Source organism: Hyperolius riggenbachi, chromosome 1 (genome assembly GCF_040937935.1).
Source record: "Hyperolius riggenbachi isolate aHypRig1 chromosome 1, aHypRig1.pri, whole genome shotgun sequence".
In the NCBI taxonomy this organism is placed as follows: domain Eukaryota; kingdom Metazoa; phylum Chordata; class Amphibia; order Anura; family Hyperoliidae; genus Hyperolius; species Hyperolius riggenbachi.
In genome coordinates this window covers 47109193-47126043 of record NC_090646.1, presented here as the reverse complement: position 1 = coordinate 47126043, position 16851 = coordinate 47109193, and the positions used below count along the sequence as shown (strand labels likewise).

Here is a 16851-nt window from a genome sequence, read left to right as displayed (position 1 = left end):
TCGAGCGACCTTTCCATGTCCGTTCACGGAGGCTGTCTCTGTGAACAGCCGGAGAGCCGCCGATCGCGGCTCGCCAGCAAAATGTAAACACGCGGGGAAGAAATCCCCGCTGTTTACATCATACGGCACTGCTGCGCAGCAGCGCCGCAGGGAAGATCGGCGATCCCCTGCCTCTGATTGGCCGGGGATCGCCGTCATTTGATAGGCTGAAGCCTATCCTACAATGCGCAGGACGGATATCCGTCCTGCGCAGCTCAGAGGGGAAGGGAGAGGGAGGGAGAGGGACGGAGCCCTGAAAACGCTGCGGAGCGGGGCTTTGAAGAGCCCCCCCCCGCAAAGCGCAGAGAGCCAGCGGCGATCAGACCCCCCCCAGCAGGACATCCCCCTAGTGGGGAAAAAAGGGGGTAAGTCTGATCGCCCTGGCTGCTTGCTGATCTGTGCTGTGGGCTGGAGAGCCTACGCAGCACAGATCAGCCAGAAAACCACTGGTCGGCAAGTGGTTAAGAGAGGGAAGCCTCAGGATCCTATTGAGGCTTCCCTCTCTACTCAGATGTCCCCCGTCGCTGAGCGCGGCTCCCCTCCCGATCGGGGTCGCGCTCCTTCTCGTCCTGCAGAGTGGCCACGCAGTAGACAAGTAAACAAGGCCATTATAGATGGAGAAGAGCTGCGCACCCCTTTGCGATTAGCGATATTGACATTGTGATATTACAGTTTGAAGAGTGATCTAGCAAACTACAATTAGACTTTTGAAGTAGAGCTTGGCTGATGAGAAGATAAGAATTCCAGATGGCATACATTTAATTGGCCAGCTCTACTACGTTGTAAAAGTAACTCTTGAAGGGAGATAAAACTGATCCTGCTGCCATAACAAACAGTATGATCATATATACCGTAAATGTATGGTCATGCATATTCTGGAAACTAATGATGTTAGGTGTACACTGGCTATACTTGTATACTGCCTGTTTTTCTTGTACAAATGTTAATAAAAATTGTTTAAAAAAAAAAAGGAAGATAAAACTGAACTTTCAACAACTATTGCTTGTTCTCAGCTAATGAAGATTCCATCGTTTGAACCCACCTGCTGCTTCTTCTCCAGCTTCTCCAACCTGTCCCTCTCCTTCTCCTTCTCCAGAGCCTTGCTCTTCACCAGGATGGTGGTTGTCTTCTCCGACGGCACCTTCTTGTTGAGGATTTTGGCCATGGCATCGGCCCAGCCCTTGTTCTGGTCGCCATCGGGCTCAGATTCCTCTTCGGATTTCTCCTTGGTGGCTCCTGGTTGGACAACATCGTTATCGGAGGAGAAACTGTCATCAGCAAAATCGGAGCTGTCCTCGGAGCCTGTGGGGAGCAAGCAGAGGGTGGAAATCAAACCACATGGTAGGGACATAGTTTGGAACCAAAGACATCCACAACCACTACACAGGCATCACACACTCACACCATAAAAATACTATTTATGTCTGGTTAACCGACTCCGCCAAGGAGAACCTCTTTTAAATATGTTATATTATACTAGCAGACTCAAGCCCGTTTAAAAACGGGCTCTAGGGTCTGTGTTTTTCGCCGCCGCATGTACTGCACACGCACCAGCCGCACACCCGCTCACACGCCTGGCTCCCTGGCCCCGTCCTCCTGTCTGAGAGGCTGGGTCCATGCTGCGCACATGCGCAGTAGCAAAAAGCACAGATCCAGCTACGCAGGGACAGTTGCCTATTATTATTTAGGACTAGTAGACCTAAGCCCGTTTAAAAACAGGCTGTAGGTCTGTGTTTCTGCCACCCGCAAACGCGCGCACACCAGCCGCACACCTGGCTGCCCGCTCATCCGCCTCACATCTGGCCGCCCGCTCCCGTCCGGCTCCCTGGTCCCGTCCTCTTGTCTCTGTGAGGCTGGGTCTGTGCTGCGCACATGCGCAGTAGCAAAAAGCACGGACCAGCTACACAGAGACAGCACACACAGGGACACAGGGGTTTTATTATATAGGATTATATATTCTAAGCAGGAGAGTTGGCTTTCAGCTTCAGAGGAGAACCTTATCAAGTGCTAATAGGCTGGGCAAGTAACAGGAATAATATATTAGTAATTTAAAAGCCTTTTAAACATGCATTGCCCCTTCAAAATGTATTGTACACAATGATTAGTGTTTTGAAACGCCATCACCAACCTCCCGCCTAATCTACCTAACCCAGAGACTGTGAACTTGGAGCAAACCCCTCCTTAAAGGACACCTGAGGTGACATGATGAGATAAACTGTTGTGCGTTTCTTTTTTTTCCCCTTTCTCTGCTTGAAAGAGTTAATCATCAGGTATGTAAGTGGCAGTTCCTGACTGGGTCAGACTACAGTGTGACCCTCACATATAAGAAATTGCAACTATAAAACCCGTTCCTGGCAGAAAACGGCTTCTGAGAGCAGGAAAGAGATAAAAACGGTTAATAGTTCATAAATTTGAGCTCTGGCATAATTCAATGAATGTGTCATTGAGCAAAACAGTAAAAACTTAAAAAGTAGATTTAAATATAAAATACAACTGTAGAATACATTAAAAAGTCATTTTTAGGAGGAGGAGGATAGATACAATTGTTTATTTCATTAGTTTATTTTCACCTTGGGTGTCCTTTAAAGTGGACCTGAACTCTTGCACAGGGCTGAAGGAAACATATAGAAAAGCACTCTGTATATATTTAGAGCGTTTAGGGCCCGTTCACACTGGCGACTGCCAGGCATTACTCGGCATTTCGGTGACTTTCTGTGGCGATCAGATCAGCCTTTTTTACCCCCGCAGGGGAACACAGAGATAGGCGGTTAAGCGACCCTGGAAGCTGCATGTTGCTTCCAAGGTCGGCTGAAACGCCAGGAAAAATTAGGAACAGAATGTGGCGTTCGCACAAATGATGGTAAAAGTACAGAAGAAGCGCTGCCGTTCACTTGAAAGGGCATCGCTTAACCGCCGAGCATCTCCGACGGCGGAAAACGACCTACAGTCGCCTGTGTGAACCGGCCCTAATCCCCCCTGATCTGTGACTAAGCACAAGTTGTAATTTGATCCCTCAGCTGCCTGCCACGGCAGAGACGTAATTGGTAAACACAGGATGTTAATATGTCTGCTTCCAGAAAAGCAGGAAGTAGACACAAATCCTGCAATAAATCTGCAGTATCAGCTTTTTCTACTGACAAGCACAAGTATCCAGCATCAGGTGATCCCAGTCGTTGCCGAACACTGGGGACTTTGCTGTAATAGCCTCATCTAGCTTTACGGATTTTTGCTTTGTAACGTTTTCCCCAGAGCTCCCCTTTAGGCTAATCCCATTCACTCATGTAGGTAAGATTCCTTTAACAAGATCCAGATTTGAAAGCTACATCAGAGGCCCAGAGTGAAATATTTGCTTGTAATGACCTTAAACCTGGGGTGCCGCTTTGAGACGCCGCAGGTGGCCCGTCTTAGGCGATAACACAGAACAGATCTCCGGAGAATGGAGCAGAGACGTGTTTAGATTTCTCTTCCAAGGAGAGCCCCCCGGGGTGGTGCCAGGACCCCCGCTGCCACCACTCCGTACCTGCCGCTGCGTAACGCCACCAGGGTTAAATCACGGATGATTTCTGAAGCACACGGTGTATAGAAACCACACAATGCTTTGCCAACAATGCCCGGCAAGGGAAATTAGCACTTGTGTCAAAGCCCAAGCATGTTCTGCACAAGAGCGACTTCAAACAAACATCAATTCTTCTGTTATTCAAAAGAGTTCAGGTAAGTCAGCTATGACCTAGTTACAAAGAGGAAAAAAAAAGGTCGGTGGTGTTGTGTACAGAAAGCGACAAGGGGGGGAAAATCAGCCGAAGATCCTAAATGACTCAAACTGTATAGCGCCAGATAGAAACCCAACGCTCCAGAAGTTTAAAGCATTCCCTTATTCTACGGTAATACGGTCAAAGGAAAGTGAAACTTTCGTAATGGAATTTCTGTAGACCTAGATAAGTTGAACAAGTCTTTAAGGTTTAAAGCAAGGATAGGGAACCTATGGCTCAGGAGACAGATGTGGCTCTTTTGAGGGCTACATCTGGCTCACAGACAAATCAGTAGGGGTTGATTCACTAAGCTACACTGCTCAAGCAGCACAGCTCAGTGTGGCAGCGCAAGTAAATTTGCTGCTGTAGCATGCACTAACTTACTCGCGCTCCCCCCAAAACGAACAGCTGCTTCAATTGTCCCACCCTGGATCCTGTCAGGTCCAGTGACTTTGTAGGACGAGATCCCCGCACTTTGATTGGTCCAATAAGCTGTCTGTCACTTGACAAGCAGCCTATTGGGCCAAAGTGCGGGGATCTCGTCCTTCAAAGCGAATCAACCCCCAGTTAGCTGGCTAATTGTACAAGCTGTTAGTTGGCATTTCTCCTGTCTGGGAAATAGCTGATGTTGCTGAAACACAAGAGAAGCTGAAGACGTGTCTGACACTTCTGCTGCCCGGCAGATCAACTGTATACACATCATGGCAACCGGGATGTGAGCCCTCTGCTGCGCATGCGCATGATCCCAGTTTGAAACATACTGTATGGCTCTCACGGAAATACATTTTAAAATATGTGGTGCTTATGGCTCTCTCAGCCAAAAAGGTTCCTGACCGCTGGTTTAAAGTGAACCCGAGGTGAAAATAAACTGAGGAGATAAACAATTGAATCCGTCATCCAACTCCTAAAAATTACCTCTTTTTTTTTTAAGACATCTCATGGTTTTATTGTATGTATAAACATTAACAAAGTAGATTTATTGCTCAATTGCAGTGTCTCAATCATCCTATAGCGAAAATACATTAACTACTACTGACCTGTATATCTATCCCTTGCAGTCAGAAGCCCAGTTATTTGCTTAGGAAAGTGTTTTATAGCTGTAATTTGTGATGGACTCTATAGCCTGACTGAAGAAAAAAACAGTTGCATAAATGGATATGGACTCTTTCAGGCAGGGGGAAAAAAAAAAAAAAAAAAAAAGGGGGAGCACAGCATAAGTATGTGTTCTTGCCACTGTATATAACCTCTCAATATGCAGACTGCCTTGCAGTCTAATCCCATTGGTGGATTTTGGTTCATGAATATTCATGTATGCTAATGTTGCAGTTTTCCATCAGGTCCTCCTTTTGAGTATATATACTGAGTGTCTGGTACAAATGAATGTAGTGTGTTCCTGATGCCATCTGATGAAAGAACTTTGTTCTGTAACGCCGTGCGTAAAAAAGGCATAAAAAAATTAGTGTGGGCCGGCACACTAATTTTTTATGACTTTTTTTTAAATAAAATAATTTTAGACGGTGCGGATCCTGAAAACTTATTTGGATTTGACTCCGGCCTATTCCAGGGGAGATCACAGCACATCACTATCCATTGGTGCTATCACACCCTTTTTTCATATATACATAACCTCTCAACACATCATATGTCATCTCAGGTACATTAACCAGCTTGGCGGTAATGTCGAGCTCAGCTCGTCCATTACCGCCAGAGGGCGCCGCTCAGGCCCCGCTGGGCCGATTTTAATAATTTAAACCCCCGAGACCCCATGCGCAGCTTGGCCAATCAGTGCCAGGCAGCGCTGAGGGGTGGATCAGGACTTCCTGTGACATCACGACGTCGATGACGTCATTCCGTTCGTCGCCATGGCGACGGGGGAAGCCCTAAAAGAAATCCCATTCAGAACAGGATTTCTTTACGGGCATACGCGCCGGCGGCGATCGGAGGGGTGGGAGGGAGGCCGCAGGGAGGGGGGCATCATGTAGCTAGCGCCACCCTGGCAGATTTAATAGAACGCCAGGGTCGTTAAGGCCCTTTCACACAAAACGTGAGTACTCGCAGTCTAATACTTACCAGGACTGTTGAATTGGTACAAAAATCACCTGACTCCTCAGTTTATTGAAACCACTGACGCCAACTCCAGGTACCCAAAAAATTGCTCCGACTCCACAGCCCTGTACACCAGGCTTTAGGCAAGGTCAGGGAGTGTACACTAGAAAAGGGCACTGCAGTAATTTGTGTGGCCGGAAAGCCGCTAGTAGAATATCAATAGACAAATTCTTCTATTGGCAGTAGCTACTTCAGATACTAAAATATCAGTAATTTTTAGTGAATTAGTGAAGGGCTCTTACACAGTGGGACTTTGTGTTGCAGGGGACGTTAAGGTCACATAACGTTCCCCTAACGCAACGCATGCTGGTGCTAAAGTTGGACGCTACATAGAGATGAGTTATGCGTCTCTTGCTGCGCCGTTTTCGTTCCATACTGGTAGAACGGAAAAAAAAGACTGTGGAGACCTCGTGATCGGAACACTCCGCATCACGTGGTCCTGCCAGCCAATCGTCGCACAAAGCGGCCGCTCCAGAAAGTAAACAGCACAGTGCAGTGAATATTAAGTAGCCATGTGGCTACTCACAATAGCATTACTGAGCATGTGCAAACAGTCTAGCACGGCTAAGACCGCGTATAACGCACAGCATGCTGCACCTTCTCAGAACGTCCAGCGTTACACTGTAACGCAACGTGGGCACTGTGAACAGCCCATTGATTTTTCATTACTGTGATTTGGGCTGTGTTACAGGCTGCTCTAACGTGCGCCTGTAACGTCTCACTGTGAAAGCAGCCTGACTCCTTCCAACCACAATTTCCACCAATATGAGCGCTGCCAATTAAATACTCCCTCTCCTCCACAATTTATCTGGTTTTAGCCCCGCTGTTTATAGTCCTTCTGCAGCTCCCAAATTTTTTCCAGAGTAAAAGGAGCCATAAATTACTTTTCTCCTATGTTGCTGTCACTTACAGTAGGTAGTAGAAATATGACAGAAGCGACAGGTTTTGGACCAGTCCATCTCTTCATGGGGGAATTCTCAGGGATTTATTTTCAAAAGCACTTAGTGAATGGCAGTTGCTCTGTCCAACTGCCAAAAAACTGTGTAGCGAGCAGGGAAGCTGGCCAGCGTCATTGTTTAAAACCTTTTTAGGAAATATCTTTATAAAGAATAAAAGCCTTGCTGAGAATCCCCTATGAAGAGATGGACTAGTCCAGGCATGGGCAAACTTGGCCCTCCAGCTGTTGAGAAACTACAAGTCCCACAATGCATTGCAGGAGTCTGACAGCCTCAGTCATGACTCAAAGGCAAATGCATTGTGGGAATTGTAGTTCCTTAACAGCTGGAGGGCCAAGTTTGCCCATGCCTGGACTAGTCCAAAACCTGTCACTTCTGTCAGATTTCTACTACCTACTGTTAGTGACAGCAAAATAGGAGAAAAGTAATTTATGGCTCATTTTACTCTGGAAAAAATGTACTTTGTTTTTGTCTATGTTTGCACATATTTTAAATTTTACAATTTTTTGCCATAGTGCCCCTTTAACACCTGGATGCTGCAGTTGATATATCGGTCTGTGCAATGTCAATTTTATCAAAGCCCTTATGGCATCCATATTACCTGCTTTTCATGCCCCCGATGAAGGACCTGCGTGTCCGTAACATGTAATGCTTCCGTTCTGAAATACAAGCTTCTTTGCAGCCAGTGGTGTGCTGCCTGCCTCTCCTTTGCTTTTGGTTGTGTCCAGGACCGTGTGAGCAATCCGGTAGAGGCCTGGCACCAGCAGATCCCAAGACCTGGGTAGCTACTTCCTTGGAATTTTGTACTGGTGTCCTGTACACAGTTGCCTGACTGTCCTGCTGACCCCTCTGCCTCTATTACTTTTAGTCGCAGGCCCTGAACAAGCACGCAGTTGAGATGTTTCTGAAAAAAATCTGACAAGGTTTGCCACATGCTTGTTTCAGATGTGCGATTCAGACGCTACTGATGCCTGAAAGATCAGCAGGACTGCCAGGTAACTGGTAGTGTTTAAAAGGAAATAAATATGCCAGCCTCCATAGCTCTCCTACTTCAGGCTCCCTTTAATAGTCTCCTTGGCCAAGTTTCATCCAGCAACCATAAAAGTTTGAGGGCTGGTTCACACTTAAGTACTTTTCAGCGCTTTGCGGATTACTGGCGATCAGCAAAGCGTTGCTGCTTATGTAGCTTAGAGGAATACAAAAATGAAAAAACCGAGAGCCCAATATAGTGTAGTATGTTATGTAAAGGAAATATGACAAAACGTTTACGAGTATTATACTCACAAGTCTGGGTTACCACAAAGGCAACCACTGAAAGTGCAGGTGGGGAGAATTATGACCTGACCCCACTCAGGTATTAAGAAGTCGCTCTCTGTAGATAGAAGTGGGGATGTACCCCTCCACCAGGGGTGGACTAGATCAAAAGATAACTGATAGTAACAGAGGCGCCAAATTAGAATAAAATAATTTAAAAACCGTTTAAAAGGAGGGGGGTTGGTGGTTACCACCCTCAGATATATAATGACCAGCCAATTACAGTTAGCGCTGGACCTCTCGAGTGACACAGTCGTGTGTATCTCCAACACTGATTGCCTGATGAAGCGGGCTCTTGACCCGTGAAATGCGTTGCATGCCTGGAGAATTTATAATAAATTTTATTATTTATGTATAACGACTTATTGGCTGGTCATTATATATCTGAGGGTGGTAACCACCAACCCCCCTCCTTTTAAACGGTTTTTAAATTATTTTATTCTAATTTGGCGCCTCTGTTACTATCAGTTATCTGTTGCTGCTTATGTGTCCCTATGGGATCATTCTCACTGCAGCACTCGCGATTTGCAAACGCGCTGCATGCAGTGCTTCAGAGGCGATTGTGTTGCGATTCTTGTTTTGTTGAACGGGAATCAAAACACAAATCGCGGCAAAACCTACAGTAAGGCTGTGTCCCCACTTGAGCTTAAAGCGGGACTGTCACCATAAAAATCAAAATTCAACAGCAACTGGTCTGAGTGTATTAAGTGATAAAGATGCTAATCCTGCGTGGGAGTGTCTGCAGACTCTGGGAGGAGAGTGGGTAATGAATACACAATTAGCAAAAGGGGGAAAAAAGTGAGGAAATGATGTCAAGAGGTCAAAGGCAACAAAGATGGAAACTGCCCAGAATAGGATTCTCGGTTTTTCCTTTATAAAATTCTACTTATATATGTTTTTTATTTCTAGGTTAACATGGGTGTCACTTTAAAAATGTACTTTTTTTTGTCCATTGTCTGCTTATTGCAAAACTGACAGTAAATGGCTTCTATTTTATATATTGGAGCCGTTCCCACTTGTCAGCCTGCAACGGATCCAAACCGTTGCGGAAAGCGGACTGCACTTCTGTGCAGTCTAGGATAATCCCGGAAGAGCAGATGTGGCCCCCATATAGCCTAGGCCTAGGGGGTAACATCTGTCTCGGGCTCTAGCCTGACCATCAGAGCAGACGTCTGTGCAGTAGGGCGGACACGATCAGGCTCGGCCATTTCCGCTGGAGCCCGAGGGGAAGAGGGTACTGCGCCTGTGCTGGAGCGCAGAGGTAAATCATGCAGTCTGCTACTGTTCAGGGTGAACCACCGCTGGATCAGGGCTGCACAGGACGACAGGGCAAGCCTCATTAGGATCTGGAGACTTCCCCCACAGGTAAGTACTTCCCAGGGGCAACTTTCTTTATTAAAGGTTTCCTTTAAATGGAAATAAAGTTGGCAACCTCCAAATACATCTTGCTTAAAGAGACTCGGAGATGAATTAAAATAATAGATCTATACATACATGTGGCTTCCTCCAGCCTCATCCATATGGATTGCTCCCACGCCACCACCCTCTGCAGTCTCTATCGCTGGTACCGGGTCTCGTAACTTCGGCCAGTTTTACACATGCGCAGTGACTCCCTCGTCTCCTGCCTCATGCACGCTCCTGCGCAGTATGTGTCGACTGGCCGAAGTTATTGGACCCAGTACCAGCGATAGAGATGGCTGAGGAGGGTGGTGTGTGAGCGATCCATGCAGATGGGGCTGGAGGAAGCCGCAGGTATGTATAAATCTATTATCTTAATTCATCTCTGAGTCTCTTTAAATGGAACCTAAACTGAGAGGGATGTGGATTTTTCCTTGTAAACAGTACCAGTTGCCTGGCAGCCCTGCTGATCTCTTTAGCTGCAGTAGTGGCTGAATCACACACCTGAAATAAGAATGCAGCTAATCCAGTCTGACTTCAGTCAGAGCACCTGATCTGCATGCTTGTTCAGGGGCTGTGGCTGAAAGTATTGGAGACACAGGATCAGAAGGAGAGCCGGGCAACTGGTATTATTTAAAAAGGAAAAATCCATATCCTTCTCAGTTTAGGTTCCCTTTAAGGCTCCCTTTAAAGAGAGTTTCACTTACCTGGGGCTTCTATCAGCCCCCTGCAGCCATGCTGTGCCCACACAGCCACTCACTGATGCCCCACCGTGGGCTATTTTCGTGCCACTTCGCAGCTCTGACCGCACGTTTCCTTCCCGTCCGAAATTGTGCACAGGATGCTATTGCAGATGGCAATGCGAAGGCTACCAGTGGCCAGAGCTAAACAAGCACACGAAACTATCCCGCAGCGGGAGACCGGGGCATCGTTGAGTGGCTGCCTGGGCACAGGACGGCAGCCGGGGGCTGCTAAAAAGACCCAGGTAAGTGAAATTTTTTTTTAAGCTTTATCTCATCAGTTTAACCACATAACGACCGCCCCCAGCCGATGGGCGGCGGCAAAGTCTGGGCCCAAACGACCGCAATACGCCCATCGGCGGGGGCGGCTGCGGGAGTGGCTATGCGGCGATCGCGTCATTCGTGACGCGATCAGCCGCCGGGGACTGGCTCCGCCCCCCGTTCGCCGTAACCCGCCGGCCGTTCGGAAGCGCCGGCGGGTTACTGGCATCCGGATCGCCGCTGCAACAGTGTATAATAGGCTTTGTAATGTATACAAAGCCTATTATACTGGCTGCCTCCTGCCCTGGTGGTCCCAGTGTCCGAGGGACCACCAGGGCAGGCTGCAGCCACCCTAGTCTGCACCAAACACACTGATTTCCCCCCCCCCTGCCCCCTGATCGCCCACAGCACCCCTCAGACCCCCCCCTGCCCACCCCCCAGACCACTGTTTGCACCCAGTCACCCTCCTAATCACCCATCAATCACTCCCTGTCACTATCTGTCAACGCTATTTTTTTTTTAAGTCCCTAATCTGCCCCCTACTCCCTCCTGATCACCCCCCCACCCCTCAGATTCTCCCCAGACCCCCCCCCCCCCGTGTACTGTATGCATCTATCCCCCCTGATCACCTGTCAATCACCTGTCAATCACCTGTCAATCACCTGTCAATCACCCGTCAATCACCCCCTGTCACTGCCACCCATCAATCAGCCCCTGATCTGCCCCTTGCGGGCAATCTGATCACCCCCCCACACCAATAGATCGCCCGCAGATCCGACATCAGATCACCTCCCAAATCCATTGTTTACATCTATTCTCTCCTCTAAACACCCACTAATTACCCATCAATCACCCCCTATCACCACCTGTCACTGTTACCCATCAGATTAGACCCTAATCTGCCCCTTGCGGGCACCCAATCACCTGCCCACACGCTCAGATTGCCCTCAGACCCCCCCCTTATCAATTCGCCCGTGCAATATTTACATCTGTTCTCCCCTGTAATAACCCACTGATTACCTGTCAATCACCCATCAATCACCCCCTGTCACTGCCACCCATCAATCACCCCCTGTCACTGCCACCCATCAATCAGCCCCTAACCTGCCCCTTGCGGGCAATCTGATCACCCACCCACACCAATAGATCGCCCGCAGATCCGACATCAGATCACCTCCCAAATCCATTGTTTACATCTATTCTCTCCTCTAAACACCCACTAATTACCCATCAATCACCCCCTATCACCACCTGTCACTGTTACCCATCAGATTAGACCCTAATCTGCCCCTTGCGGGCACCCAATCACCTGCCCACACGCTCAGATTGCCCTCAGACCCCCCCCTTATCAATTCGCCCGTGCAATATTTACATCTGTTCTCCCCTGTAATAACCCACTGATTACCTGTCAATCACCCATCAATCACCCCCTGTCACTGCCACCCATCAATCACCCCCTGTCACTGCCACCCATCAATCAGCCCCTAACCTGCCCCTTGCGGGCAATCTGATCACCCACCCACACCAATAGATCGCCCGCAGATCCGACATCAGATCACCTCCCAAATCCATTGTTTACATCTATTCTCTCCTCTAAACACCCACTAATTACCCATCAATCACCCCCTATCACCACCTGTCACTGTTACCCATCAGATTAGACCCTAATCTGCCCCTTGCGGGCACCCAATCACCCGCCCACACCTCAGAACGCCCTCAGACCCCAGCCCTGATCACCTCGCCAGTGCATTGCTTGCATCTATTTCCCCCCTCTAATCACACCTTGAGACACCCATCAATCACCTCCTGTCACCCCCTAGCACACCTACCCATCAGATCAGGCCCTAATTTGCCCCGTGTGGGCTCCTGATCACTCGGCCAAACCCTCAGATCCCCCTCAGACCCCCTTCCGATCACCTCCCCAGTGCATTGATTGCATCTATTTTCCCCTCTAACCGCCCCCTGAGACACCCATCAATCACCTCCTGTCACCCCCCTAGCACTCCTATCCATCAGATCAGGCCCAATACATCCTGTCATCTAAGAGGCCACCCTGCTTATGACCGATTCCACAAAATTTGCCCCCTCATAGACCACCTGTCATCAAAATTTGCAGATGCTTATACCCCTGAACAGTCATTTTGAGAAATTTGGTTTCCAGACTACTCAGTTTTGGGCCCGTAAAATGCCAGGGCAGTATAGGAACCCCACAAGTGACCCCATTTTAGAAAGAAGACACCCCAAGGTATTCTGTTAGGTGTATGATGAGTTCATAGAATATTTTATTTTTTGTCAAAAGTTAGCGGAAATTGGATTGTTATTGTTTTTTTCACAAAGTGTCATTTTTCACTAACTTGTGAGAAAAAATAAAATCTTCTATGAACTCACCATACCCCTAACGGAATACCTTGGGGTGTCTTCTTTCTAAAATGGGGTCACTTGTGGGGTTCCTATACTGCCCTGGCATTTTAGGGGCCCTAAACCGTGAGGAGTAGTCTAGAAAACAAATGCCTCAAAATGACCTGTGAATAGGACGTTGGGCCCCTTAGCGCACCTAGGCTGCAAAAAAGTGTCACACATGTGGTATCGCCATACTCAGGAGAAGTAGTATAATGTGTTTTGTGGTGTATTTTTACACATACCCATGCTGGGTGGGAGAAATCTCTCTGTAAATGGACAATTGTGTGTAAAAAAAATCAAAAATGTGTCATTTACAGAGATATTTCTCCCACCCAGCATGGTTATATGTAAAAATACACCACAAAACACATTATACTACTTCTTCTGAGTACGGCGATACCACATGTGTGACACTTTTTTGCAGCCTAACTGTGCTAAGGGGCCCAAAGTCCAATGAGTACCTTTAGGATTTCACAGGTCATTTTGAGACATTTGGGTTCAAGACTACTCCTCACGGTTTAGGGCCCCTAAAATGCCAGGGCAGTATAGGAACCCCACAAGTGACCCCATTTTAGAAAGAAGACACCCCAAGGTATTCTTTTAGGTGTATGATGAGTTCATAGAAGATTTTATTTTTTGTCACAAGTTAGCGGAAATTGATATGTATTGTTTTTTTTTCACAAAGTGTCATTTTCCGCTAACTTGTGACAAAAAAAAAATCTTCTATGAACTCACCATACTCCTAACAGAATACCTTGGGGTGTCTTCTTTCTAAAATGGGGTCACTTGTGGGGTTCCTATACTGCCCTGGCATTTTAGGGGCCCTAAACCGTGAGGAGTAGTCTAGAATCCAAATGCCTCAAAATGACCTGTGAATAGGACGTTAGGCCCCTTAGCGCACCTAGGTTGCAAAAAAGTGTCACACATGTGGTATCGCCGTACTCAGAAGAAGTAGTATAATGTGTTTTGGGGTGTATTTTTATACATACCCATGCTGGGTGGGAGAAATCTCTCTGTAAATGGACAATTGTGTGTAAAAAAAATCAAATAATTGTCATTTACAGAGATATTTCTCCCACCCAGCATGGGTATGTGTAAAAATACACCCCAAAACACATTATACTACTTCTCCTGAGTACGGCGGTACCACATGTGTGGCACTTTTTTGCACCCTAAGTGCGCTAAGGGGCCCAAAGTCCAATGAGTACCTTTAGGATTTCACAGGTCATTTTGCCACATTTGGTTTCAAGACTACTCCTCACGGTTTAGGGCCCCTAAAATGCCAGGGCAGTATAGGAACCCCACAAATGACTCCATTTTAGAAAGAAGACACCCCAAGGTATTCCGTTAGGAGAATGGCGAGTTCATAGAAGATTTTATTTTTTGTCACAAGTTAGCGGAAAATGACACTTTGTGAAAAAAAACAATTACAATCAATTTCCGCTAACTTGTGACAAAAAAAAAAAATCTTCTATGAACTCACCATACATCTAACGGAATACCTTGGGGTGTCTTCTTTCTAAAATGGGGTAATTTGTGGGGTTCCTATACTGTCCTGGCATTTTAGGGGCCCTAAACCGTGAGGAGTAGTCTTGAAACGAAATTTCTCAAAATGACCTGTGAAATCCTAAAGGTACTCATTGGACTTTGGGCCCCTTAGCGCAGTTAGGGTGCAAAAAAGTGCCACACATGTGGTATCGCCGTACTCAGGAGAAGTAGTATAATGTGTTTTGGGGTGTATTTTTCCACATACCCATGCTGAGTGGGAGAAATATCTCTATAAATAGACAATTGTGTGTAAAAAAAATAAAAAAATTGTCATTTACGGAGATATTTCTCCCACCCAGCATGTGTATGTGTAAAAATACACCCCAAAACACATTATACTACTTTTCCTGAGTACGGCAATACCACATGTGTGGCACTTTTTTGCGGCCTAACTGCGCTAAGGGGCCCAAAGTCCAATGAGCATCTTTAGGCTTTACAGGGGTGCTTACAATTAGGCACCCCCCAAATGCCAGGACAGTAAACACACCCCACAAATGACCCCATTCTGGAAAGTAGACACTTCAAGGTATTCAGAGAGGAGCATAGTGAGTCCGTGGCAGATTTCATTTTTTTTTGTCGCAAGTTAGAAGAAATGGAAACTTTTTTTTTTTTTTTTTTTTGTCACAAACTGTCATTTTCCGCTAACTTGTGACAAAAAATAAAATCTTCTATGAACTCACCATGCCTCTCACTGAATACTTTGGGATGTCTTCTTTCCAAAATGGGGTCATTTGGGGGGTATTTGTACTATCCTGGAATTTTAGCCCCTCATGAAACATGACAGGTGCGCAGAAAAGTCAGAGATGCTTGAAAATGGGAAAATTCACTTTTGGCACCATAGTTTGTAAACGCTATAACTTTTACCCAATCCAATAAATATACACTGAATGTTTTTTTTTTTATCAAAGACATGTAGCAGAATAACTTTCGCGCTCAAATGTATAGGAAATTTTACTTTATTTGAAAAATGTCAGCACAGAAAGTTAAAAAAGTCATTTTTTTGACAAAATTCATGTCTTTTTTGATGAATATAATAAAAAGTAAAACTCGCAGCAGCAATCAAATAGCATCAAAAGAAAGCTGTATTAGTGACAAGAAAAGGAGGTAAAATTCATTTAGGTGGTAGGTTTTATGACCGAGCAATAAACCGTGAAAGCTGCAGTGGTCTGAATGGAGAAAAAGGCTCTGGTCCTTAAGGGGCGAAAAGACTGTGGTCCCGAAGTGGTTAATGTGGACCTGAACTCAGAACTTCCGCTCTGCTCTAAAAGATAAGCAACAGCATAATAACCCTTAAAGAAAAACATTTTGTTACAGATGATACAAATCCTGCAATAAATCTGCAGTGTCTACTTCCTGCTTTCATTGAAGCAGGCATATTGTTAACATCCTGTATTTACAGATGAGCTCTCTGCTGTGGCAGGCAGCTGACAAATCTGAGGGATCAAATTTCAACTTGTGCTTAGGAACAGATGAGGGGGAATTAGACAGGCTAACCTCTCTAAATACATACAGGGTGAATTTTTCTGTTTTTCTTGTCTTGTGCAAGAGTTCAGGTCCACTTTAAAACAACACACACACACCACACACACACACACACACACACACACACACACACACACACACACACACACACACACACACACACACACACACACACACACACACACACACACACACACACACACACACACACACACACACACTCCAATCCAGGTCAGTATTGCTCCTAGAGGTGGAATGACAGGGCAGTCCTCCCAGCCGGCTAACAGCCTCTGTACGGTGAAAAGGAACAGTAAAGACCGATACTGCCTGGCGTGCAGAGATCCGCAGCTCCCCTCCTCCACCCGCCGCCCATGAAGCCTCCTCTCCCCCTCCTCCGCATCAGCCACCAACCTGCAGCCACAGAAGCCTCCACACTCTCCATCTCTGCTCCACAACACACGTGCTGCCGTCTTCCGGGATGGCACTTCCTGCCTGGCTGCCAGCACTCCGCTCCCTGAGCGGCCATCTTAAGGTTGGGAACGTTTCACTCCTTGGAAATACCGCCATCTGGTGGCCGCCAGGCAGTATTTATCCACTGTGCTACTTTTCCTACCGCGTAGTGCTGTACACATACCTCCCAACTTTTTCAGATGAGAAAGAGGGACGCCCATGTCACATCCCTAGTCACGCTTACGATAAAGATTTCATAATAAAAATATGTTTTATAATTCAAACCACACTAGTCCTTTCTATCCTGGTTCATTTTCCTTTATTTTAACATTTATATCAATTTAAAGGATGGGAATAAACTTTAGAGTCAGTCAAACATTTTTTCGCAGAGAAATATATATACCGGGG

At 46.6% G+C, this 16851-nt stretch overlaps 1 protein-coding gene across 1 annotated transcript in view; it reads right to left on the bottom strand.

The window, feature by feature from the left end:
* RRP15 (ribosomal RNA processing 15 homolog) overlaps positions 1 to 16477 on the bottom strand; it is a 27732-nt gene extending 11255 nt beyond the window's left edge. Inside the window, exons 1-2 of the mRNA XM_068271183.1 lie at positions 16405 to 16477; positions 1082 to 1341 (exon numbers count right to left, since the gene is read on the bottom strand). Of these exons, the coding sequence (XP_068127284.1) occupies positions 1082 to 1341; positions 16405 to 16435 (291 nt within the window). The 5' untranslated portion in view covers positions 16436 to 16477. The remainder of the gene's footprint in view (positions 1 to 1081; positions 1342 to 16404) is intronic.
* Between the last annotated feature and the right edge of the window lie 374 nt (positions 16478 to 16851).